This window comes from Rhinopithecus roxellana, chromosome 10 (assembly GCF_007565055.1).
Source record: "Rhinopithecus roxellana isolate Shanxi Qingling chromosome 10, ASM756505v1, whole genome shotgun sequence".
Taxonomy (NCBI): Eukaryota; Metazoa; Chordata; class Mammalia; order Primates; family Cercopithecidae; genus Rhinopithecus; species Rhinopithecus roxellana.
Window position 1 is genome coordinate 105,381,810 of NC_044558.1, and position 25,686 is coordinate 105,407,495.

The following is a 25,686-nucleotide window of genomic DNA, read 5'->3' on the forward strand; positions in this document are numbered from 1 at the left end:
TCAGGAACCAGACTCATTCCATCTTGCAACTCTGCCATTGCTGAAGGCTTGGGGGTTCTCCCTTGAATTTCTGCATTCAACTTGAAAAGGCGGGAAGAGACTTTGGGGGTTTCACAGGCTCCCAAACGCTCCCCCTGAAAGGGAGGCACATCCCTTCCTCCCAGATTCTTTTGGGCATAACCATAGCCACAATTAACCTTACGAAGGCGAGGGCATGTGGTCTGGCTGTGTCTCCAACAGGTAGAGGAAGCAGGGGTGAGGTAACATGCTTCTGTCACAGGCTCCAGTGCGTAGATGCATGCAGAATCCAGGCAGTCTTTTCAACAAAGGGTTTCCTGCAGATGCAGCCTTGCAGCTTCTCCTTGACCTCACCCTTGACCGAGGAACACTCAGGGACTAATCAGGTTAGAGGTACAAAGACATAATTAGTGCCAAGAAGTCCAGCATGTGACTTCAAAGCAGACTATTCAAGGCCTGCTGACCTTTCTGTATTGATCCATAAATCAGTAACTTAAGGCAAATGCAGCACCATCCTATTGGTCCTTGCAGAAGAGGCTGCTCTGCGAGGTTCACCTGAGAGTTACCTGGTGAAGACATGGGTCACCTGGGGAGTGCAAATATTTTGACTTTTTAACATCTGCTTGTGGAGCTCTGGGAAGAGATGAGAAAGGGGGAAGGACAGAGAGAGGAGAGTAAAAGTAGGTCTGAATTTTAGTATGGTTAACCTGGAAGAATCTAGAAGTTTGATGATTCACACAATAAAAATCAGTTTCTCCTACCATACTTCTTAATGTGATTGGTGGGGGACTTTGCTCTCCCATTGACTTGCTGGGCTGCTGGCTGGGAGGCCCACCTTGTAGCAGCTGCACCATATCCAATGGTCCACTCTGCTCCCAGGGCAGGGCAGGGCAGGGCAGGTACAGAGTGAGGAGTCACAGGTGAGCTTTTCACTGCCCCACCAGAGAAATGACCCCCATGACTTCTGCTCACATTTAGTTGGTCAACTGCAAGGGGCTGAGAAGTGTAGTCATCCATGTGCTGGGAAGGAGAGAATGACAGGTCTTGGCGAACTCGCACTGTCCTCAAAGGCACAGCATGGATTCCGCAGAGGTGCTCCTTCTGGAAGGATGATCTCTTGCTGGCCTTACCGGGAAGGGTGTGCAATGTTCCCAGTACTTACAGTGCACTCAGCATCAGAAGGCTTTCCCCACTCTTGAAAGAGACAATTGATTGGACCAGGCCTTTCTATTTCCCAGCCATTTCACGAATTTTGGAAAATTGGGAAGAAAGGGAGTTTCAAAAAGTTTCTTCGGCATCTTCAGGAGGGATTGATCTGGTGGCTGTCGCTTCACGCCAAGGTTTCCCAAACTTCATTACTCACCATCTTCCCGAGTATTGTCATAGAGAGAGAAGATGGTGCCTGCACCCGTTATCAGTAGAGATTGCTAAATCCATTACTCATTTCCCATCTTCATAAACATACATAACTTGATATTTTTTAAACAAAATGCATCACCAAGTAAAAGCAGAGTGAGAAAACAAAAATAATAATCAAAATAAAAACAAATCGATGTTAATAGCTTGAGCTAGATGTTGTCATTGTGCAGAAAGAGCTTCCCTTTTTGTTTAAAAAACATTTGCAATTACTAAGAGGTTGTTCCAGAGTAGCTCAGGCCTGAACCTTTCTCCTGGATGCAATCAGAAGGATTGGAAGAGAATGGCTTCAGTTTTACAGGATGCCCCATCTTTAGAGGGCCTGCCAGCATCCTCTCATCCACCAGTGGCATAACCCCTGCAGTACTTGAATTCCAGCTGCTTTCTGCCTTTATCAACCCTCAAACAAAGTTGGCATTTCTCAAAAACTGCTACAGGGAATGCTTTTGTTTTATTGAAAAACAACAACAAAAACTGATTAGTGTAAAAGCCTTATCCACACAGCATGAACAATTAGTGCAATTTAATTACCGACAAAATTAGGCTTACAAATTGATTTATGGCCCCGCAGATGAAACACATATTCTTGGAGGAAAGCAGATTTCTTACAACTAACTTGAGAGAGACAAGGTGGGAAGTTGTCCCGGGGCAGGGGCTGGAGTTAGGGACCTATGAGCCCTCAGCATCCATCTCCAAGTCTTTCTAAGTTTTGCTTCCCCACAATTAGCTGTGCTAATTAACCAAAAAAGATTAGATGTACCAGGGAGAATGGCATACTGGAGAGAGAAAAAGTAAGAAGTCATTCTTGCATCTTATTTTAGCCACTGATTAGGTATCTGAAGTTGCAGCTTCCCAAAAAGCTTCCATATCAAAGAGTCGAAAAAACTTTTGTTTAGCCAACTACGCATAATGAAGAAAACGTTTAACATTTTAGGCAGCAGCTGGAACTTGACAGTCACCTTTTGTCTTCACACTACAGATACAGAAACCTTTTGCAATGGCAAAAAGTTATTTGATGATTACAATTCAGGGGAAAAATTCAATCTGATTTAGAAAAACATGATCATTTTTAATGAAGAACAGGGATCACTTGTTTCTAGTCAATATGTTTGAGAAATGTTTTACAAATAGACTCAGTGTCACAAATAGATGATTTACAGATAGACTCAGATGAACTGTAGCGTTAAGGATGGAACCTGGATTATGCATTCGGTGCGGGCGTCAATTTTGACACTCAGAGACCAGGTGAAGTGTCCAAGAGATGAAAGCTCAGCTCTCTCATCATCCAGGTGAAGGAGAAAGGGGACCAGTGGTTCCAGCAGGTGTTCCGCAGGCCGGCAGGATCAGCATCGCCTGGAGCTTTTTAGAAATGGAGATCTGAAGTCCCACCTTGACCTGCCGAGTTAGCTCTGGGTGGGCGGCCCAGCAACCCAGGTCTAACACATTTTCCGATGACTCTCCAGCTGGTTCAAACTTCAGAAACAGTGAAAGAGACAATCTCTTCGGGTCTTTGCAGCCTTGACTGTTAGGAATTTTATAGGTGAGCAATACAAACAGAAAAGGCAACAAGTTTAAGAAACAGACAAAAGATATTCAGATAAGCAGATACAGAATAAAAGAAAAGAGCACATCTCAAAGGGCATGAACCCAGAAAGACAACCTTCTACAGAACAGCAGTTGCTTTTTTGATCTTCCTTGAAACTTTGAAAGCTAAAAACTCTTAAAGCATTGGTATATTTCTGCAACTACAGGCATACAGGATAAAAAGTCCACTACCCTCTCAGTCAGATGATAACGACCCATTTTTATCTACTGAGGCGAATTCACCTCGTTAGATTCAGGGGTTGTTGGTTTACAACATTCCTTAAAAATTCTGAATGCTTTTCCTCCCTCTGAGCTTTGATGGGGTTAATTTAAAGGCTCTCGTGGAGCAAAGCAGTCCTTGGTCTAAAATTTACAGGACGGTGCTTAGGGATCTTGATATGGGGATGTCTCAGTTGGAGATTCCGGGAGGTGTGAGTGAGAACCATGTCTTTTATCTTCTCAAAGCAATGTTGTCTTCTAATGGATCCATTTCCTGTTCCCAGTGAGCTCTGGGGAGCATACATGAAATGTTTCTAAGGACGCTAACTTGGGGGATCCTTCTGGGACGGGGCTTGAGGCCAGCATGACCTCACTGTGGCGTGTGACTTCCTCACTCCGATCCCTGGGAGATGCGCAGGGCGGGGCGAGGGCCCCTCTCCAGCCATCCACGCGCTCTCCCTAGCGAAGAGCCTCAGGTGCCCCCGGGCTGGAGGACCTCCCCTGGGCCTGAGGTTTTGATGACGAGGGGAGGCCGTTGGCCAGCTGGACACCTGTTGGGAGAGTGGGTGGCTCCGTTCTCGGGGTGCCCTAGCGCTGGGAGCCCTCGCCGGCCGCCACCGCGCGTCCGCACTCGCAGGGAGGGTGGCAGGGAGGCTGGGCGTGGGGTGGCCAGGGGGAGGTGGGATTTACTTTGCGGATTGGGGCTCACAGCTGTCATTCCGAAAGGGTGGGGCTTTTTAAAAGCAGACAAATTTTTAAGGCGAAAGCCCCAGCCGGCTCCTGGCACCGTGGCGATCGCCTCCGTTCCGTTCCGGATGCGGTCCTTGCGGAGCAGAGCCCCCGCGCCGCCTGGCAGGAGGCAGCTGCGTTGCTCGGCCGCGTCCCCGAGCCGGCGGGCCCTCCTCCGCGCACATCTGGCCCGCCTCCCCCGGGCGCAGGGGGGAGCCCCGCGCCTTCGGAGCCAGCCGTGCGCTCTGCGCGCGTAGAGCCCCGCGAGCCCCAGCCGGGCCCGGGGCCGGGCGGGCCGAGGCGGCGGCCGGGGAGCAGCCGCACCCGCCAAACTTTGGGTGCCGGAGCTCGCGCGCGCCCGAGGCCCGAGGCGCAGCGGCCGGCCCGGGATGGGGGCTGCGGGCCAGGGAGCCCCGGGCCGCTCAGCCAGCCCGGCTACCCGCCAGGGGGGCTTCGCGCCTCCTCTGCCCGCACCCCGGGCGCCGCAGCCCCGCCACCCCGGCGCCGCCCGCGCCAGCGCCCGCTAGCCAGCCCCGGAGTCGCCGGAGCCCCGTGCCTGGAGGTGCCCCTGCCTGGGCCACCGGGGGCCACTCTTCGCTCGGGTAAACAGGAAAGGAAATACCCCTCGTGGATTAAAATTAAAAAAAAAAAAATCTGCTGGGGGCGAAGGAGGGAGGTGGGGTTTGCCTGCGCGCGTGTTGGACTCCAGAGAGCAACTCCGGAGCCCGCGCGCAGTCGTAGCCTCCCGGCCCGGCCATGGACTGGCGGGAGGAGGGCGCAGGGCGCCTGGGCTGCTCAGGCCCCTAGCCGGGCGCTCCCTCGCCACCAGCCCCGCTCCGGGCCTCTAGGGAACTGAGACGGTCTCTTCTTCGCCTGGACGGCGCCGGGGAGCGGAGGATCTGCGCACCGGATCTCCAGGATGTGCCCGTCTGAGATGGGGACGCTGTGGCACCACTGGTCGCCTGTGCTCATCAGCCTGGCCGCCCTGTTCTCCAAAGGTGAGGACGCCGCGGCCACCTGGGCCGGGAACTAACTTCGCCTGGAGTGAGTGTGTGGGAGTGTGTGGAGGGTGGGGGCGGCCGGGAGAGAGGGCTTGTGTGCATGTGTGTGGTGTGCGCGCGTGGGAACGTGCGCTCCTGCAGCAGCCAAGCTCCTCAGACGCCCCTTGGCCGAAGGTGCTTGGCCTGGAGCACTTGGGTGGGAGGCCGTAGGTGAGACTGCTAAGGAGCCGAAAGGAAAGGAAGGCTGTTTCCTGAAAGCCTTTTCCGTAAAGGGAGGGGGCGGGAGGACTGTTGAGAGGAAAGGTGGCCTCTGGAGGGCTGAGCCGGCTGTCGGGGGAGGGGATTGAGATGACCAGGAAGATTTCTGGCATTTGAGATTGACTTTCCCTGGTGGCACTGACCTATTTGGAAATAATTTTGGAGCACTCCTGTTGTATGGGAATACTATTTTGTGTATTATAAGCTGCCAAAAATATAGCCTGGGGGGTAGCTCTGAAGAAGGGGGCTGGGTTTCTCCAGGTCTGCCGCTGTGGAGGTTTGGGCACAGGGTCTGGCTCTCACCCTTCTGTAGGGTGCTGGGAGCAGCGGCCCCGCAGGGTGCACGTGGAGTTTCAGCTACAAGTTGTGACCCGAGTTATCCCAGCGGGGCCCTGACTTGAAGCCCTGTGTCAAGGCAGGAATTTCCTCAATGCTGCCTCTTGTCTTCTGCCAGCATCCCTGTCTGTCATGGGAAGAGCAAGTTTGGAAGCTCTGGACAGTCATTCTAACTTGAAGAGAAATGGTGTGATTTGTGCGGGCGATTCTTTCTCATGATTGGCCTGGGCTGTGTGTGTGGTTCCCCCGCCCGGTGCCCCTGTCCTGCAGATAAACACACTGGGAGCAGAGTGAACCCTCTCGGCTGTCTCTAATACGTGCTGCAAGACCACTGGACCCGTATTTTTCTGCAAAGATTTTTGAAATGAGATCGCTCTCAGAAACTTCAAAGCCAATTATCATGCACAAAGTCTTTTAATTACATGAATTGTCTGTTTTCTGAGTTCTTCCAGAATCACTGAGGTTATGTTGCTTTGGATCTGATAATAGATGAAGACAGTTCAAATGCTGAGTTTCTGTGCTGGTTCGATTTAGAAAGAGGAATTTACGTTCACCCTACTTCCCTGTCTTTGAAGTGTGGTTGAGATGGGCTCATGTTTCCTAATTATGAGTGAGAACAGTCCCTGGAATCAGAGCTTTCTGGATTTATAATGTGCACAGGAAACCATAGAAAAGGTTGATGAATTCAATGAACCTGACTCAGGCAGACGTGAGATTAAAAAAACCAAAATCCACAGCAACAACAGCCCAGCATTTTTTTTTTTTTTTTTTTGGTTGGTTCTCACTTGGTTTTATAATAGGTCTAGACGCCTTTGTGTTTATGCTGCAATAACAAGGTTGTATTAAGAAAGGTACAGAATAGCTGGGGAAATAGGACCTCACTATTGTGTTTTTTCACTGTCTGTTACTGATTTCTTTATTAGACTGAGCAGTGTTGAAGACAATTGTATTTCCCCTGATACTTGTGAACTTTTTCAACTGGGAACACTGAACATGTCCTTAAATGAGGTACTCTGTGATGTGGAAGCCTCTTTACTAGGTGGCCAAAAATTAACACGTAAAATGTTATGATAAGCTTAGCATATGACATATTTTGTGTGTTGAACTTAAAACAAGTCAGCCAGACAGTTCAAAAGTGAATCGGTTCTGTGTGGAGACTTTGTAAGCAATTAGCAGAGTCTGAGCACATGGTAGATGATTCAGGATTAGTCACAATATGTCAAAGAACAAGAAAAAAATTAACACCCCTATTAGCAAATTGTATAAAATGGAATTTCATGATGCAGATATGATTTATAAATTCAGGGACAGGGCCATTATTTTCCCAATGTATTCATATCACCTCCCTCTAAGATTCTCTGATCACTTGAAAGTTGTCACCAGCTTGCAATCAAGTATGGACTGTATTTAAAAGGATTTTAATTGGAAGTAAACACACACACACACACACACACACACACACACACACACACACACCCCAAAGTGCCTCATTTGTCTGGGGCTGATTGAAAAAGAATATTATCAAGTATTAAATACCTGTTTCCACATAGTATCATTTTTACTGTATTGTCTTTCCAAATAGGAATTTTTGAATGAAACAAAATACAGATTTTAATACCAGGTTAATATGCTCGAGCCTTACATGTTTATATTTCATGAGCAGAAAATGATTAGTCGTAGAACAAACCCACCGTCTTGTAGACATTTTTAAAAACAAATAAAAATAAGATTTTATTGCTTGTACTTCTATGCCCCTAGGACCTAGAAAGTGTGGCATGACACACACAGTTTCCCCAGTAGCCTTGTCCTATGGCCCCTAACTTTTCTGGAGAATGGCCTTAAATGTTTAAGGTCTGGCTTTGCTGGTACCTTGATGTAGTTTGCAATGGTGCCAACCTGCAGATGAGTTTTAATGCATTACTATGAACTCTGTGGGAGGGGGCAGGTGTATGGAGGGTGGGCTGAGAAGAAAAATTAGTGAGGAGATTATAGATGGGCAGAGGACAAGGTGATTTTTAAATACAAAGTCAAGAGGGTTGCCACATTTAGGTTGCTTGTTACAATCCTCACGTGCATCCTTCCCAGTTATGTTCCCTTGCACATGCTGGTAAGAAAGAAGCAGAGGCTGAGAGACCTGCGACATTGCGAGCGGGGCTGTGACACTGTCGTGGTCCCTGTGCCTATGGCGGTGCTGGGCACGTGCTCTGCCTGCTTCCAGCTGAGTGTGGCCAATGGCCTGGGCAGTGGGCTTCTCTGTGTAGAGCTTCTAGCCTCTAATAATATGCTGCAATGGGTGTTTCATACTTGGTTCAGGCACTTTGCATTGTGTGTGTGTGGTGTGTCTGTGTGTTTACTTCCAATTAAAATCCTGTTAAATATAGTTCATATTTGATTTCCAACTGGGTGACAACTTTCAAGGGATCAGAGAATCTTAGAGGAGAGGTGATATGACTATATTGGGACGTGAACTGAACTATCCCTAAGCTTATAAATCATATCTGCATCAGGAAATTCCATTTGACACAATTTGATGACACTGAGGTGTTAACTGGGTCAGAGCGAAGCTTCTGGATAGGAGAGTACCACCCCTTATTTAAGGAAGCTGTGGGCCAAAAAGAGCTTCAAAATACAGTGATAACTTCTTTAGGGGTCAAGGACTTTTTGGGAGAGGAAAGAATATCAGAAGGGAGCCAGTTTTGGGGAAGAGAGTGACTTTTTGCTTACATTCAAATTCTGTCAAATTAAAAGGACAAAGAATGAAGAGACCACTAAGTTTTGTTTTGTATGAATTAAAGAGTTAAAATATGATTTTATTAAAAATACTTATGTGCATAGAAAGGTAGAATTCCAAGTTTGAGGATCTGTTTAACTTAGTTATATTCTAAGAGCCAAGAAAAAGTGAGTAAACAACAAAAATTTCAAAAATATTTTACTATAGAAGCTGTGCTACACAATATTTAGAATTTATCAATTTTTCTGTTAATCCAGGTGTTATCCATCTTTCCACCCATGCATTCACCCATCATTCCACCACCCATACATCCACCAGTCCATCCATCCATATCCATCCATCCATCCATCATCCACCCATCTGTCTGTCCATCTACCAGTCCATCCATCAATCCATGTGTACATGCATCCATCCATCCATCCATCCATCATCCATCCATCCATCCCTCCATCCATCCATCCATCCATCCATCCATCCATCCCTCCATCCATCCTTCCATCCATCCAATCATCATTCCATCCTTCTATCCACCCATCCTTCCATCTATCCAACTATCATTTCACCCATCCATTCATCATTCCATCCATCTGTGTATTCATTCAACAAATATCAAAGGCCACATGCCTTCAGTGAGCACAGAGCTCAGCAGGAACTATTTCCAAGTGTTGTGAGGACACAGGGCAGGTACTAAAGCATCCTTAGGTAGGGATGTTTAGTGCCAGTCATTCTTCTAGATGTCAAAGTGCCTCACACCATCGCTCCGTTGCTTTAAATTGTAAGCTGAAACCTGGGCAGTTGCATATTCATCAGTCCCCTGTTTCTTCATTCCCTCCTCTTTCCTATTTCATAACAGTAACTGCCTTCTGAGCACCAATGATGTACCCCATACCGTGCTGGGCACAGGGAGTACCATAGTAAGGAAAAGCCCAGGTTGATATGGTTACCATTCCCAGAGAAATTGCCATTTACAGGAGAGATAGGGGCACATGGGAATTACACAGAAAAACGTAAAGTTAGCACTGTGGGTGTGCTCTGGAGGATGGGGCGAGTGTCTCTGGATGTAGATACTTTGGCAGTTGACTTAGAGTAGCTGGGAAGACTCCCCTTGTCCGAAGGATAGGCTGGCATTACCGGGTAGACTGGGAGGAGTCAGGACTACCCAGGTGATCCACATAATCTCCCATCTTGAGTCTACCAAGAGACTGGGACACTGGGGACTCACGAGGACAGTGTGGCCAGGAAGGTTGGGGAGAGAGCCCTGCGGATTTCGGGACTGTGTAAAGGGAGAGGAGAGAAAGTGCTGGGTAGAGCTGGGGTGGGCAGAGGTCAGCACCCTCTTTCACTCCCAAAATTCTCCAGGTGGATGACAGATCCCACAGTCACTGTTTCATAGGCCATGTTGAGGCAGTTTGTCATTCTTTAAAGGTAGAAGGAGGGCAGGATGGATTTTAACTTCTATACAAAGTATGTATATGTTCTCTGTGGCTGCTGTAAAAAGTTGCCACAAACATGTGCCTTAACAGAATTGCATTCCCTGCAGTTCTGGAGGCCAGAGGTCCAAAAGCAGCATCACTGGGCAGAAACTGAGGTGTCTGCATGAGGCACTGGGGGATCCTTCCTTGCCTCTTCCAGCTCCTGGCAGTGGCTGCAGTCCTTGACTCGTGTGCAAGTGGCTTCAGATCTCTCCCTGCCCCTCCTCACACCACCTTCTCTTCTGTGTGTCTGTGTACAAAACCTCCCACTGCCTCCGTCTTAGGAGGATACTTTGCATTTCAGGACCACCCTAGTGACCCACATAATCTCCCATCTTGACTTAGTCACGTCCCCTTTTAAAATTTCCAGAGAAGGTAACCAGCATGTGCAGATTTCAGGGATTTGGATGTGAATATCTTTTGGGGGAGTGCACTTCTGCCTTTCACAGGGTTGACATTCTTCAACTATTTTCTGTCTCCTCTCCTAAATTTTAACTTCTTCTAGGGGACAAAAAATAGGTATTTTTCTATCTCTGATTTCTCTCCAGTATTTTTAGCTTGGTGCTTTGGACATTGCAGGGCCTCCATACAATTTTTAACTGTGCGCCTAAGACTGTGAAATATTGCTGGAGAACGTTTACCTGACAGTGCAGTGGCTTGATGCTGCCTTTTCCAGTAATTCAGAGTGCTGCAGGGAAAACTTTGGTCAATAATACCAGCTAATTTTTTGAGTAATTGCTGTATGTCAGGCACTGTGTGGAGTGACTTATTAAGATAATTTTTTTGTGAATTTGCAGATAAACTCAATGAGGTAGATATGTGTTGTACCAGAAGTTGAAGTTCAGAGACGTTAAGTAACTTCTCCAAGTCATAGCAACGTAAAAGACAGGCAGAGTCTGAATTCTGATGCCAGAACCCATACCCCTGGCCATGCTGCTGACTTCTGATAATTATATGGAATAACTGAAACCAGGCGGTTTGTCAGACAGAATTGTTACATGGTGCCAGGCTTGCTGGGGGCTGAGTGAAGAGAGATCTTGAGACCATTTTAGTTTTTAGCTCAGAGCCTGGTATACAGTTGACCCTTGATATTTGTTGAGCAAATGAATAAATCAACATCATGTTATTTAGTTTTCTCAGCCTTAATTTTTCCAGCAGCAACCAGAAATAACACCTGAAAGGGATTAAAATAGAGATTTACTTCCGAGACCACCAGGGAGGTTGAAAAGTTTCTCTAATGGTGTGGAATGGTTTGGTTATCTCTTAGGTCAGCTTCTTTTTTGTTTTTTATTTTTGTTTTCCTCCTCCCCCATCTCCGTAGGTCAAGCTTCTTAAAGAACTTGCAGACATGCCCAATGGACTGTCTTCATGATCTATTTATTCATCTACGTCACTAACATATGTGTAGGGTCCTGGGCAGGGAAGAGTAGACATGGCCTCTGGTCTTCCAGGACCAAAAGTGTAGGTGACACATTAGTGGTCTCTGGGAAATTATAAAGAATGAGGAAGAGGCATGCAGAATGAAGACACAGACCCTTCCTGTTTGCAGAAGGAGGATGCTTGATGCTGTGAACATATGCATTGTTGATTTTGATATTTGATGCCAGACAGCACACTTGAATGAATTGTGGAAATGATATGGTAGGGCCTCTTACAAAAGGAAGAGGAAACCAGCATGGATTTGTTGTGACATGGGACCAAAGACTCAGAATATTTTCAGATGACTTTGTCATTTATTAAAAAAAAAAAATCTGCTGTAGGAAGAATTAAGGGGTACATGCAGCAGTCAGAGGCCAGGTGCTTCCTTTACCCCTGTCCTTAAGCACTGGTTTCAGGAGTCACCCAAGGTGCACCCCCTCCAGAAATTAAGAATTGATAGAGAAGGAAGGCCCTTGACCTTAAAAGTAAACAAAACTGTGGCATGCACCTGAAAAGTGACTGAAGTACATAGTTTTAGAGCAGATCAGTCAACAGTTACAAAGGTGAAAAAGATGTATTTGAAAGAGAATTCAGATAGCCACTTCTCCTCCCTTAGGAAGTAAGTAAAGTACATAAATGAAGGGAGATTCAGATGTACATTTGAAAAGACAAGAGGTTCGAAAAAAGTGTTTAACTTTCAGTAACATTAAGTTGTTCTTTTCACGAGAGCGACATTAAATGTTTATGTTTATGGGAATCTCCTTCTGCAGATTCATTAAGAAGATGTCTGTCAGATTTCCTTGTTGGTATTTGTTTGTTTGCGTTTTGGTCAGGAAAGCTATAGTGGTAGATGGGGAGATGCGTCGGTGACAAAATAGCCTGCTGAGACTCAAAGAGTGTTTGGCACCTCTCAGGATACTGTGGCAGTAAAGTACTTTGATATCAAAACAGATGTTGACATTGCCCTGCCTGCTCACATTCCCTGCTGCCCTGGCCTCTCCTCTCTTGTGCAGATGGACACCTGGCAGCCACTGCCTCTTGGAACAGCAGAAGGCACGAGACAGGAAAGTCAAGGCCAAGCATGATGGCTCATGTCTGTAATCCCAGCTCTTTGGGAGGCCCAGGTGGGAGGATCACTTGAGGAGTCAAGGAGTTCAAGACCAGCCTGGGCAGCAAAGCAAGACTCCATCTCTACAAAAAACAAAACAAAACAAAATGAACCGGGTGCAGTGGTATGTGCCTATAGTTCCAGCTACTCTGGAGGCTAAGGTGGGAGGATTGCTTGAGCCTGGATGTTGGAGGTTGCATTGAGCTGTGATCATGTAATACACTCTAACCTAAGTGACAGAGGGAGACCCTGTCTCCAGACAAGCAAACAAACAAACAAACAAAAAAGAGACAGAATAATCAGCTTCCTGACTTTTGATTTCAAAAGCTGGTATCCAGCAATAGAGAACAGATTTGGAAGAACCTATCCTCCCAGGCATATGGTTTCTCAGCCTTTCTCTTCCTCCTTCACTAAGTAAATTTTTTTTTACTAGGGGAAAGGGCAGGAGAATTTGGAGGGCAGCTTAGATGCTGGCGGGCTTTTGAGCTGCTCTGTGCCACGTCACTCCAATGACAAATTAAAAATATACTAGATTGACTTCGTGGATATACTGGGAGAGCCACAAATGAAGACACCCTGTCCTAAATTGCCTGGAGAGGAAGCAGAAGGAATGTTTGCATGAGGTGACCAGGCAGCATGCCTGAGCATGGCTCAAGTAGCAGAATCTTTTCCTGGCAGCCAGGGCTGTGCAGACATGGCTGAGGAAGCCCAGTTGGCCCGAGGAGGCCTTGTGGTCAAGACCAGGGAGGCACACACCGCAGTCTGTGTGGACTGACCCCAGGAGACCAGATGCCATTTGTACCAATCACAAAGCCCTCCTGGTTGTGGTGGTCACTCTGAACCTCTCAAAACTTAGAAGTGATCCCTGAAATCATTGGGTGGGGTGGGAGTGTGGCAGTATCTACAGAGCTTTGTTTTGCTACTGGATGGAATGTGGAATGAAGACAGAGATTTAAGTAATGTTACAAACAATGATTCAGTGCTGTATTCAGTGCTTACTGATGCTGGGCACTGGGATTGGCGCTCACCCCAGCACTGTTGTCCACACAATGGTAACATGTACCTGGGTGGTGCTATGCTTTGGTGGATTCCCAGCAGCTCAGATGGTAGCAGATGGCGTGGTGTCAACCTTGAGCATGTTCCAAGGAGACCCCAGGACTCTGTCCCCAGCCCCACCCAGGTGAACATTTGCATCAGAGGCTGGCTGTCCAAACAGATGAGCTACTTCACGCAAACCTCAGAAGAGCAGCTACACAGAAGAGGTGGAGTGGTAAGGACGTTGCATAGCAGAATTGTGACCAAAAGCTCTCCCGAGGACAATCTAACATGTGAGACAAAGGGGATATTGCCACATGCTGAACGTAGGTCCCACACACTGACTTGGGAGGTACGAGAGGGAGGAGTTTGAGAGGAAAACATGTAAAAAGACTTGAAGATTTGTATGAAAATAAGCTTAGTAAGAGTTGACAGTCATGAAACTGCCAGAGAAGAAAAACGAGAAACTACACCAACAGGGAAGGTGTGAGCTCTGTGGGGTGTCTTGTCAACGTATCTTATGGAAGCGGAGGCCTGGAAGGCCAGGAGCACTCATGAAGAATCACAGTTTTATCATTATGGATGTGGAATGTCCTCGTGCTTTATCTTGATTCCACACCATCAGGACTCTGTTACGTGAAGCTTCAAGTTATCTTAAGAGACTTAGGAGTCCAGGGTTGTGCTGATTTTAGATGAGGCTGACTCGGGGCCTTTAAGGATCCCACCAGAACCTGCTTCATCGCTCTCCACCTTTCAGCCCCTGTCTGTTTCTGCTCTACTGGTGGATAGGCCTTGATATGGCTTGGCTGAGTCCCCACCCAAATCTCACCTTGAATTGTAATAATCCCCACACGTCAAGGGTGGGATCCGGTGGAGATCATTGAGTCATGGGGACGGTTTCCCCCATATGCTCCCATGGTAGTGAATAAGAGTCACAAGATCTAATGGTTTTGTAAATTGGAGTTCCCCTGCACAAGCCCTCTGCCGGCCACCATGTAAGATGTGCCTTTGCTTCTCCTTTGCCTTCTGCCATGATTGTGAGGCCTCCCCAGCCATGTGGAACTGTGGGTCCATTAAACCTCTTTCCTTTATAAATTACCCAGTCTTGGGTATGTCTCTATTGGCAGCGTGAGAACAGAATAATACAGGCCTGGACAGTGTGATGGACAAATGACTTCACACCCAGCCTCAACTGACACTGCTGGGCTTAGAGAAGGCTTCCTTCTCGTTGCTGTGGGCGAGCCTCGGAATTGGCTCTGTAGGGCCTGGAAATCATGCTCCCCTTCGATCCATCCACTGAGGGATGGGAAGGTCTGCAGCAAGGGTCAAGTGCCCCATGGCAGGAGGGCTGGACCCAGGGCAGGACCAGGTGTGGCTTCCAGATGTGTGAGTGAAGGGCTGAACAGAAAATAGGGCTGCTGTCTCAGCTGACTCAGTTCACACAATTATAATTTTTAGGATGAATAAAGTATTGTCACCATATTGCATTGGCAATGGATGGATGATATCAAATCCAGAGAATTGTGCTACATTGGTCTCCTTATGCTGAAGGGGAGAAATAGAAAATTTTAACTCATTCAGAAAATGAGAAACCTAGACCCGTTATCATGGCAAGTAATATTGAAGACACTCCATGAGTTTGACTTGGAAAAGGGATGACTTCTTTTAACTACAGAGGTGTCTCCCTTTTGAAAGAAGGATGTGCCTGTCCCTGTGGCTTCAGATGGCAGAAGCAGATCCAGCAAGAAGACCAGAGGAAGGTCCTGTCAATGAACCGAAGCTGAGCAGGGTGGGGAGGGAGGGTGGGAGAGCTTCTCACTCAAAATAAATCATAATCGTGATTTTTATTATCATTGATTGAATGCTCATTTTAGGCAAGGCAGGGTTCTAAATGTACTTTCATTCACTCATGAAATCCTTACCACCATCCTTTGAGTAGTGGCATCTCCATTTTACAGAGGCAAAAATTCAGGCACAGGAACTTGAAATAACTAGCCCAAGTCAGCAAAAATGAGTGCTTAGGCCAGTCATGGTGGCTCACGCCTGTAATCCCAGCACTTTGGGAGGCCAAGCCAGTCAAATCACGAGGTCAGGAGTTCAAGACCAGCCTGGCCAACATGATGAAACCCCGTCTCTACTAAAAGTACAAAAATTTAGTGCGTGCCTGTAGTCCCAGCTACTCAGAAGTCTGAGGCAGGAGAATCACTTGAACCCAGGTGGTGGAGGTTGCAGTGAGCTGAGATCGTCCCGCAGCACTCCAGCCTGGATGACAGAGTGAGAGCCTGTCACAAACCAACCAACCAACCAACCAACAAACAGACAGAGTCCTGAAAACAGGCGCCGTTATACGAACATAAATCAGGCCACTTCGTAAGTGTGTCCATTTTGAATGTCTCCAAGCAAAGACTACAAAGGCGTGGACAGCCCAGGGTTCTGGGCTCCTAGTAACAAACTGTAGCATCTCCAACACAGCTGCTTGTAGCCATAAATGATGGGGGGATGATGTGGCCTGCGTGTATAGAGATTGTGTTTGAGTTAAGTAATTCCTATGGCCAGGGGAAAAAAAATCCAGATTTTACAGTTATGCAAGTGCATTTATGAAAGATATGGAACATCCATAAAGGTAGTAAGAAAAACCGAGGAGGAGGAGAGGGAGGAGAAGGGAAGAGGGGAGGAGAAAAAGAAGAAGAAATATCCTTTGGCCCATCTGTTCACTCAGATCAAGCCAGAAAAGCAGAAAGCTAAGCAATTTGACTCACATAACATTCTTTAAATTGAATTATACTTTGGCATGAGGTTATTAGACAGTATTGAGCAATAGTCAAGAAAGATTGGTAGAGATGGTTTAAGAATACTGTGTATTAAACACAGATTTTTCCTCTTCTAGGACATGTTGGAAAAACTTTTCTTGGGCTTTAGTATCAGGAGAAAAACAGCTGCATTAATCCTGGGAAACAGCTTCTACTTTATCCAGTGAGCACTGTGAATTTTATAAGCGGTCACATGTTTGGCTTTCTTTAACTTCTAGGACCCTCAGAGCTACATTTGCTATTTGTAAGGATGGGCATTTAAGACATGCCTCCTGTGAATACGTTTTTTCCTTGGCTTTATTTTATTTTTCTATGCTTGTTCTGGCTGTTTTCTTGCCTACTTAATTCATCCCATTGCGTTTATTTTTTGTGAGCTACTTCAAATTATTTTTGAAATGAGAAGTAAAAAAAGAAACAATTTTACTACCCAAAGATGACTGCTTCCCATTTTGATATATTTCATTCCAGTTTTTCTACTGAACTTTTAAGCCAGTTTGGTTCACTCTGTATCCGGTACCTGTAATTTGTTTTCAACCTTTTTGAGTTCATGTGTTTATGTAAGTATTTCCTCGTGTTTAAAAATGTATTGTGAATATAAATTTAATGTCTGTATCATGGCTTCAAAGTTTCTATGTTTGCTGGACAATTACATAATTTGTACTTTTCTACTATTATAAGAAATAATTATCTTTGTGCATAATTTAAGTTTTGAGTTATTTCCTTAGATAGACTCACAGTTACTTAATCTCTGGGCCAAAAAAGTATGAGGAGAGCTTTTGCTGCCAAGTTCTTTCCCGAAAGGGCTGCACAGTTTTGCACGGATATTAGCCAGATTTGAAAGTATCCAGTCTGCTGAACCTGATGCTCTTAGCAATGGCGAGTGTCAGTTTCTGCTGCACCCAACAGCATTTACGCAGTGCTTCCGTGTGCCTAGAAAACTATGTGGAAGTCTTCATGAATAGAGTTCTTGCTCTTTGAGGATGTTGCTCTCAAGGCTCCAGAACCCTGTTTTGGTCAGAGTGTGGTCCTTTGCCCTGAGATGAGTTGGCTCTTGAGGGGTGAGGGATTTGAGTGGATGAGGTCACTGAGTCCGATCAGTGAGGAGGACCCACAATTGCGTGCAGCAGTTTCTTCCAGGTATGCTTTCTGAAGTGGGCCCCAGTGAGAGGACGTCGGTGGACAGACGACGGGGAGGTAAAGAGACTTTGGCTTCAAGGTTATGAGGAAGAAGGAAATGCATTTAAAGATGGAATGGCAAGGATGACACTGAGTCACCGGGGAAGAGGAAACTCCTCCAGGACCTGCTGTTTGGGCATCGCTGTTATCAAGCAGTCAGAACAGCAGGTTTCTCTATATTTTCATCTGGAATGAAAGTTCTCTGATTCGGTGACCTCCATGGAATTCGGGAGGCCCCCTGCTGCCTTAAAACTTTCCCGTTCAGTCCTAGAATCTATTTGGTTTGAGTATTTTATCTTCAACAGGAAACATCAGAGGTATGAGGAACCAAGCGTATGAATCTGTTTATTCAATCATTTTTGAGGACAAATTATACACATAATATGATAGTCTCTGAGAATATAGATATGAATATGAGATTAACTCTGCCCTCATGAGATTGCAGTCTAGTGGGGCGAAATGAGGCAAGGACAGTGATAAGTATCTCTGGCAAGCTGTATAATACAGCTGCAGAAGAATTCGCTGATTGCATGATGCGAGGAAGGACTGACATTTTTGGCTTTCATGTAACTCTTTAGAAATCTCTTTTCCACGATTGTGCTTCTTCTGTGTTGGCCATGGCCTTCACTGCTGACAGCAGATCCCACTGTGGTAGAGACAGGTTTATTAGAGCATAGGAGGTAGCAGCTAGACTCCTTGTGCACCAGGGCGCCAGGGTCGGGTGCCAGGAACACCAGCAGCCAGTGGGAACTCCCAGCCACAGTGTGTTCCTATCCTGGCCCCAATCCCAATAGTACCATTGCCTTCCTTTCAGCACCTATGGTAGTGGGGCCTGGCAGGACTACCCGTAAATAAGCAAAGACAGCACTCTAGAATATGTAAGCAGGGCTGATCCCATGTGAAACCATGGCCTCATGTCACTCACTGCCCTGCTCCAAGTTCCAGATGGATGCACCTGCTCAACAGGACCCAGGCCAGGCCAAGAACCCAAGCTCTGAGAGATCCCTGCACATCCCATTTGTAGGACTGGAGCTTCTTTGATTCAAGGAGTCACTCCAGAAGGAACCTAGAACTGGTATTCTGTGTGCCAACTTTCATACTCACAGAAATACTCATCTTATTAAAGTTGAATTTTGATAATATTGACCTTGCAAAAAGCCACGTTAGAATATCTCATAGGTGTCATGTTTCTCTTTTCATGAGGCTTCCAGGAAAGGATGTGAGGATCCTAATTTTGTGTTTCTTGCATTCCCTTTCATGATATTGACAGATGCATACTCAATAAATGGCTGATTTGGTTTCGATTTTTCTAGATGGGTTCTCACTTTTCTAGCATTTCAAAGGATTCTTTGTGTTTCTTTGAACTGGAGGCCCTCAAGAGGAAGAACTGTTCCTTTTTTTGTCATCCCAAAGGCCTCTGGACTACTGTCCTGATCAGCATTGAACAGATACTATAAAGAAAAAAAATCAAAGCAGATCTTCTGTTACAAGGATCTTTCTTTAGAATCTGAAGCAAACTATAAGATAATGTCCAAGAAACTGTGGATTAAATGGAAGAGTTCCAGCTCATTTCATGGATTTAAGGAAAACTTTTCTAATAATGTTTTAGTAGCAGGTAAAAAGGAAATTCTGAAGTTGCCTAAGGGGTACATTAGTTAGGCCAGGTTGGCTGTGCTGCAGGAACAGGTAATGCCCATGTCTCGGTGGCTTAATATGAGAAAGATTCATCTGTTGTTCACTCAGAGTCCAGGTCAGCACAACCCTGGGGAAAGGAGGGTTCAAGGACCATGGAAGATGCATTTAACATCCAGATTTGGAAACGGCTCCAGTACTTCTGCCCACATCCCGTTGGTTGGCACTTGGAAACGTGACTTCCATCCCACTGCAGAGAGGACTGGGGAATGCAGAAGAACACATAGGTATCTGGTCAACACTAACAGTAAAAGGAAACGTATTTGTTCACGGAACTGAGATTCTGGGGACAAAAATGGCATCAGGCAAGGCTTGATCCAGGTGATCTAGGCCCTGTGGACCTAGAATCTCTCAGCTGTCCTTCCTGTGTTCTACTCAGACGCTCTCCCTCATTTAGACAAAATGGCTTCCTAGCTCAGAATTGCATCTTATCCTAATTTTAGTGAAAAGAAAGAACGTTTCTCTTAGTTCTGTCAAAGCTCTGGGCCTGCCTCTTTATAGACCCACAGTGCTCCTTGGGACCTCCCTGAATCAGTCACTGTGGCCAGAAGGATGGGCTAGTTATGATGATTGGCTCAAGCATAGGCAATAAATAAATAGAACTGGCTCACTTTAGAGCCTGGAGGGGGAACCTACCTGAATCACGTGGTATGAAAGGGGGGAAGAGTTAGATTATAGAAAACGAGTTGGGACTCTGTTACCAAAGAGAGGGTAGTGGGTACTGGGTGGTTAACAGGACAGCAACAGTCCACCCTTAGGGCTGTTAGCATTTTTTTTTTTTTTTTTGAAATGGAATCTTGCTCTGTTGCCTAGGCTGCAGTGCAATGGCATGATCTTGGCTCACTGCAACCTCTGCCTCCTGGGTTCAAATGATTCTCCTGCCTCAGCCTCCTGAGTAGCTGGGACTACAGGCGCATGCCACCATGCCCAGCTAATTTTTTTTTTCTTGTATTTTTAGTAGAGATAGGGTTTCACCATGTTGTTCAGGCTGGTCTCAAACTCCTGACCTCAGGTGATCCTCCCGCCTCGGTCTCCCAAAGTGCTGGTGTTACAGGCATGAACCACCACGCCCAGCCAGGGCCGTTATAATTTTTAATCTAAGATTCAAATCTTCAAATTTTTTCTAATATTTAACCAAAAAGAGGGCTTTATGTTGTTGCCTCGATGGTGACTTGAGTAGAATTTTACCCTCCTGGAGAAGTTACTCTATCCTTTGGGTGTTTGTGTAAATGTAATGTAAGCTTTTGTTTTCAATGACTGTAATTTTTTTCAGAGTCGTTAATTAGATGTAAAAACTATGCACAATGGAAATTACTGTTGTGATTAAATATTTGCATTATGTGCTGTTAAAAGCAAGCATCAAAGCAGACAATTGCTTGTTTTACAAGCATTCAATATTTTGAAATGTGAGATCAGTAAAACTACTGAGAATTCTATTGAAAGGGAGAGAACAGCTCAAATAATACTATTTACATTTTCAGGGGAACAGTGTCAACAATAGGAGGGAAAACAGTGATTTTGAGTACAGCTATGTTAAAAAAAAATCCCAGCTTACAAATGAGTTCTGCCTTATCTTGTTAGGTTCTGCATATCTGATTCCAATAAAGAGTTTTTGCTTGATTTCTTTAATTAGGGAGAACACATGAGGGAGTTGTTTGTTGCCTGTAGTTTGGATAAATGCAACCAGTGGATAAAACAATGAGGAAAATGATTTCCTAGATATTCTGATGTTATAGATAGCCTGATATTTAAACTTTGGAAAGGACAAAAGCTTGCAGCTTGCATTTGGACCAAATGTCACATTTTTACTGTCTTAAAGTAATTTTCCCTGAATTGTTTGCATGTGTTAAAGAGATTTTTGATAGGAAAAGGAAACTATTATTAATATTATTATTTTACAATTTAAAATTAAAGTGGTGCCATGTGAATCAACAGGGTAGGAACCAAAGCTTCGCAGCAATGGAGGCTATGGGGCAATATGTGTTCAACAAATAGAGAAAAAAATTTTATCTTGTCATCCAGTTTCTTTATGTACTTTGATGTCAGAGGTGTGGTTTGTGATTGACGGACAGTGTCAAATGTTATACTGTGGCTTGCAAATATGTTTAATGTGGCTGCACTGTGAATGTCTTGTCAATATTTTGAAACCAGGGGATTTTCATAAAAGTGGATTTTCCTGCTTCTCTGGAGGTAGGAGCAGCACTAGCCTGGGATTGCCACGTGTGAGTAATTCACTCCAGCTGAGCAGCTGCCTCCACCATAGACAGGGAGGGGCAGGCGGTCTGCACAGGCTCCACTCTTCCTGCCTAGGCTGCTTTTATGTTTTCCCCCTGGTTACTGATCACTGAGTTTTAACTCATGTGTTTCTTAGAGTAGAGAAATAGTTCTCTATACCCAGATCTCTTTCAAAAGTAGGGAAATGAAATACAAGAGTGTATTAGTCTGTTCTCACAGTGCTATGAGGGCGTACCGGAGACTGGGTAATTTACAAAGGAAAGAGGTTTAATTGACTCACAGTTCAGCCTGGCTGGGGAGGCCTCAGGAAACTTACAGTCATGGCGAAAGGCGAAGCAAATTTGTTCTTCATATGGCAGCAGCAAGGAGAAGTGCCCAGCAAAAGGGGGAAAAGCCTCAATAAAACCATCAGATCTTGTGAGGACTCACTAACCACCCTCATGATTCAGTTACCTCCCACTGGGTCCCTCCCACGACACGTGGAGGTTATGGGAATTACAGTTGAAGATGAGATGTGGGTGGGGACACAGCCAAACCATATCAAAGAGTGCCCTGTGTTTCTTGACTCCTAAGCGCTTCCCTCATTTGTGTAGTCTCCCTGGCCCTGGCGATGCATGACAGTACCAAGTTATTTACCTTTAGTGTGGAGGAACAGCTCGATTTTGTTTAATGATAGGTTGTTTATGTAGATCAGTGCTGTTTAAACTACATTATATGAATGGAGGGGTGATGCAAAGACCTTCCAAGGAGTTTGGGAATGGGGATGTTTTAAAGGGAATTTGTTTTACATCCTTAACTTATTTTCTGGTATTCTGTTTTATGATCTGTCCAGGTTAATTCAAAATCACCTGTTCATCCTCTCTCTCTTTCTGTCTCTCTCTCTCGCACAGTTCTTTGATTTTACAATAGGAAGACACTTCTGTTCCATCTCGTGTCTTACTATGATTCATTCCCCTCAGATGCAAAAGCCTCCACAGTTCCAGAAGTACAATTAGACAATTCCTTTAATCAAGGAGCTTAATACTCCCATCCCATAGCCCATGAAGAGATGCATTTGCAATCAAAAATACTTTTTATCTGAAAAGGTATTTATTAAAATGTGTTATATATGTATTTACCTTTCATTGTTTTGATTGTGTAACAATCTTAATTGTAATGACACCAATTCAAAGAAATTTTTGAATAATGAGAATCTGACAGTGAGAAGAAACTTTAGAAAGTTTAGGTTCAATATATAACCATACATTTTTGTTGTAAGAAGACATAATACGCTAATGGACAGCTTACATTCAAGGTTATTACATTAGGTTAAAATTCTGTGAAATAACTGGAATGAAAACAAGATTTCAAGAAGAAAATGCAGCAAAGTAACATTTCTTATTAGTGAAGAGTTTTTCATGGGTTTTGTAAGTGGATGGTGGTGGGTGTCAAGTCATTCTGTTATTTATATTCCAATGGATACATTTAAAAGAGTGATGTAACAGTTTTATTTAAAAATGTCAAGGTTTACAATACACTAGAAACTTCATCCTTAGCAACTGTTGAAACTGGATGAAAAATATTAGATATCACTTTTGAAATGTGCAAGTGGGTACATAGTTTAAAAAATTTTCTATTAGGAGTTGCAGGAGCAGTAATGTGGGAAGACCATTGTTTTTAGAAGAGTGGTTCTCAGCCTTGGGTACACATTAGAATCACTTGTAGAACTTTGCAACAGTCCAGTGCCTGAGTCACAGTGTAGACCAATGACATCAGAATATGCCAGGATCAGATCAAAGCATTGGTAGTTTTCAAAGCTCCCAAAGTGATTCTGATATGCAATCAAGTTTGAGAACCCTGGAGCAGGTCCTTCAAAGGAAGCCATCTGTCTGTGTGTACAAGGGTTGAAGCAGTGATTCTGAGCTCTGGCTATACATTAGGCTCACATAAGAAGGTACCATGAGTGGAGAGGGTCAGGCTAATTGAAGTATAATTTGCATAGAGTAAAATTCCCCCTACTGTTGAACAGTTCTATGAATTTTGACAAATACATATAGTCCGGCAACCATTACCACAATCAAGATACAGAACATTTCTGTAACACCTAAAAGTTTCCTCTTGCCCTTTGATAATGGGCCCCTCTCTTTTTCCTCATCCCCTGGGAACCACTCATCTGATTCTGTCCCTATAGTTTTGTTTTTTTCCAGAATGTTAAATAAACTGTCATACACTATGTAGCCTTTTGGATTAGGCTTACTTCACGTTGTCTAATGCATTTAATATTGTTACAGGTTGTTGGTATGCTGGTAGTTCATTTCTTTTTATTACCGAGTAATATGCCATGGTATGGTTATATCATAGTTTATCCATTAGCTATATGAAAGATACCAGAGTGGTTAGTATTGGTTGTTATGAATGAAATTGCTATAAGCACTTGTGTGCAGGTTTTGGTGTAAACATATGCTTTCATTTCTTCGTAGGTAAATACCCAGGGATGACATTGCTGGGGTCACATGAGATGTGTGTGTTTAACATGATAAGAAACTGCCAAACTATTTTGCAAAATGGTTGAATCATTTGGCATTTCTACCAGCAATGTGTAAGGTTCCAGCTGTTCTACATTCTTGCCAACACTTGATATTTTCATATTGTAATTTTATTTTAGCCATTCTAATACATGTGTGATGGTACTTCACTGTGGTTTTAATTTGCATTCCCCTAATTACTAATGATGTTGAGCAGAGTTTAGTGTGATTATTTGCCATCTGTAGATGTTTTTTGGTAAAATATCTGTTCAGATCCTTTGCTATTTTAAAATGGGCAAATAATTTGGGTCGTTTTACTAATCAATTTTTAGAATTGTTTGTTTATTTTGTAGAGAAGTCTTTAAACCATATACATGATTTGAAAATATTTTTTCTCAGTCTATAGCATGTCTCAGTCTATAACATATTTTAACATGTCTTTTGTAGAGAAGACTTTTTATTTAGAAGAAATCCAGTTTATCTTCTTTTCTGTTACATAATTGATATTGCCATATCTTAGAAGTCTTTGCCAAACCAAGTGTCATAAAGCATTTCCCTTATGTGCTTTTTCCATAAGTTTAATAGTTGTGTTATTTTGGGCAACATAGTGAGACCCTGTCTCTACAAAAAAATTAAGAAATTAGCCAGGCATGGTGGTGTATGCCCATAGTCCTAGCTACTTGGGAGGCTGAGGTGGGAGGATCACTTTAGCTCAGGAGGTTGAGATTGCAGTAAGCTACGATTGAGCCACTGTGCTCCTGCATGGGTGACAGAGGGATATCCTGTCTCTAATTTTATAAACGTTGTCATAGATGTTATTGCATTGAAGTCTATAATCCAGTCTTGGTTACTTTTTGTGTATGGTGCAATGTGTATGTGTATAGGTCAGTATTCACTTTTATTGCATTTGAGTAACCAGTTGCTATGGCATAATTTGTTGTAAAGTTTGTTATTTCTCTTTTAAATCGACTTCACATTTTTTCAAGGTTGTCTGACCATATATGGTAGATAGACTCTGAACTCTCTTTTGTTCCCCTGATGTCTGTTTCTGTCTTTTCACCAGTACAACATTGTCTTGATTAGTTTTCTTTACAAGACATCTTGAAATCAGATATGTGAAACTTTAAACTTTATTCTTATTCGGAAATGTTTTCTCTATTCCGAATCTTTTGATTTGAAATGAAATTTTGGAACTAGCTTGTGAATTTCTAAAGCAAATAAACACAAATATCTTGCTGGGATTTTGATTGGAGTTGTATTGAACCTGCAGAAAATCCACCTTAATGATAATGAGAACTGCCATCTTAATAATGAGTTCTGTAGTTCATAAACATGGTATATCTGACCATTTATTTAGGTTTTCTTTGACTTTTGTCAGCACTGTTTTAGTTTCAGTCTACAGATGCTGCACATAGTTTTTAGATTTTTGCTGGTCTTCCAGATTTTTGGGTGCTTTTGGGAATAATATTCTTAAAAAATTTTGAATTTATAATTATTTGTTACAATTTTATAGATATGCGATTTAGTTTTGTATATTGACATTATGTGTTGAACTCATTTGTTTTAGTAATTTTTTTGCGAGACATCTGTTAATGCTTTGCATGTATGACCATGTCATTTTTGAATATAGTTGTGTTTCTTGCTTTTCAGTCTTTATGCCTGTCCATACCCCTCCTTCTTTCCCTTTTCCCTGTCCCTTGCGTATTGCACTGACTAGGGTCCCCCAGAATGATGTTGAATAAGAGGAGTGAGAGCACACATCTTTTCTCCGTTCCCAAACTTAGGTCAAAGGCATCACATTTTACAATGTTAAGTATGATGTTAGTTGTAGGTTTCTTTTAGGTGTTTTTTTGTGAAAATGAAGAAGTTTTGCTCTGTTGCTAATTTGCTGAGGTTTTTTCTTCATAAACAGGAACTGAACGTTGCCCGATACTTCTTTTGCA

At 44.1% G+C, this 25,686-nt stretch overlaps 1 protein-coding gene across 1 annotated transcript in view; it reads left to right on the plus strand.

Moving 5' to 3' along the window:
* The first annotated feature begins 4,204 nt into the window (after positions 1-4,204).
* The window catches only part of TMEM132D (transmembrane protein 132D), an 867,237-nt gene continuing 845,755 nt past the window's right edge, over positions 4,205-25,686 (plus strand). Inside the window, exon 1 of the mRNA XM_030939289.1 lies at positions 4,205-4,964. Coding sequence (XP_030795149.1) covers positions 4,886-4,964 — 79 coding nt within the window. The 5' untranslated portion in view covers positions 4,205-4,885. The remainder of the gene's footprint in view (positions 4,965-25,686) is intronic.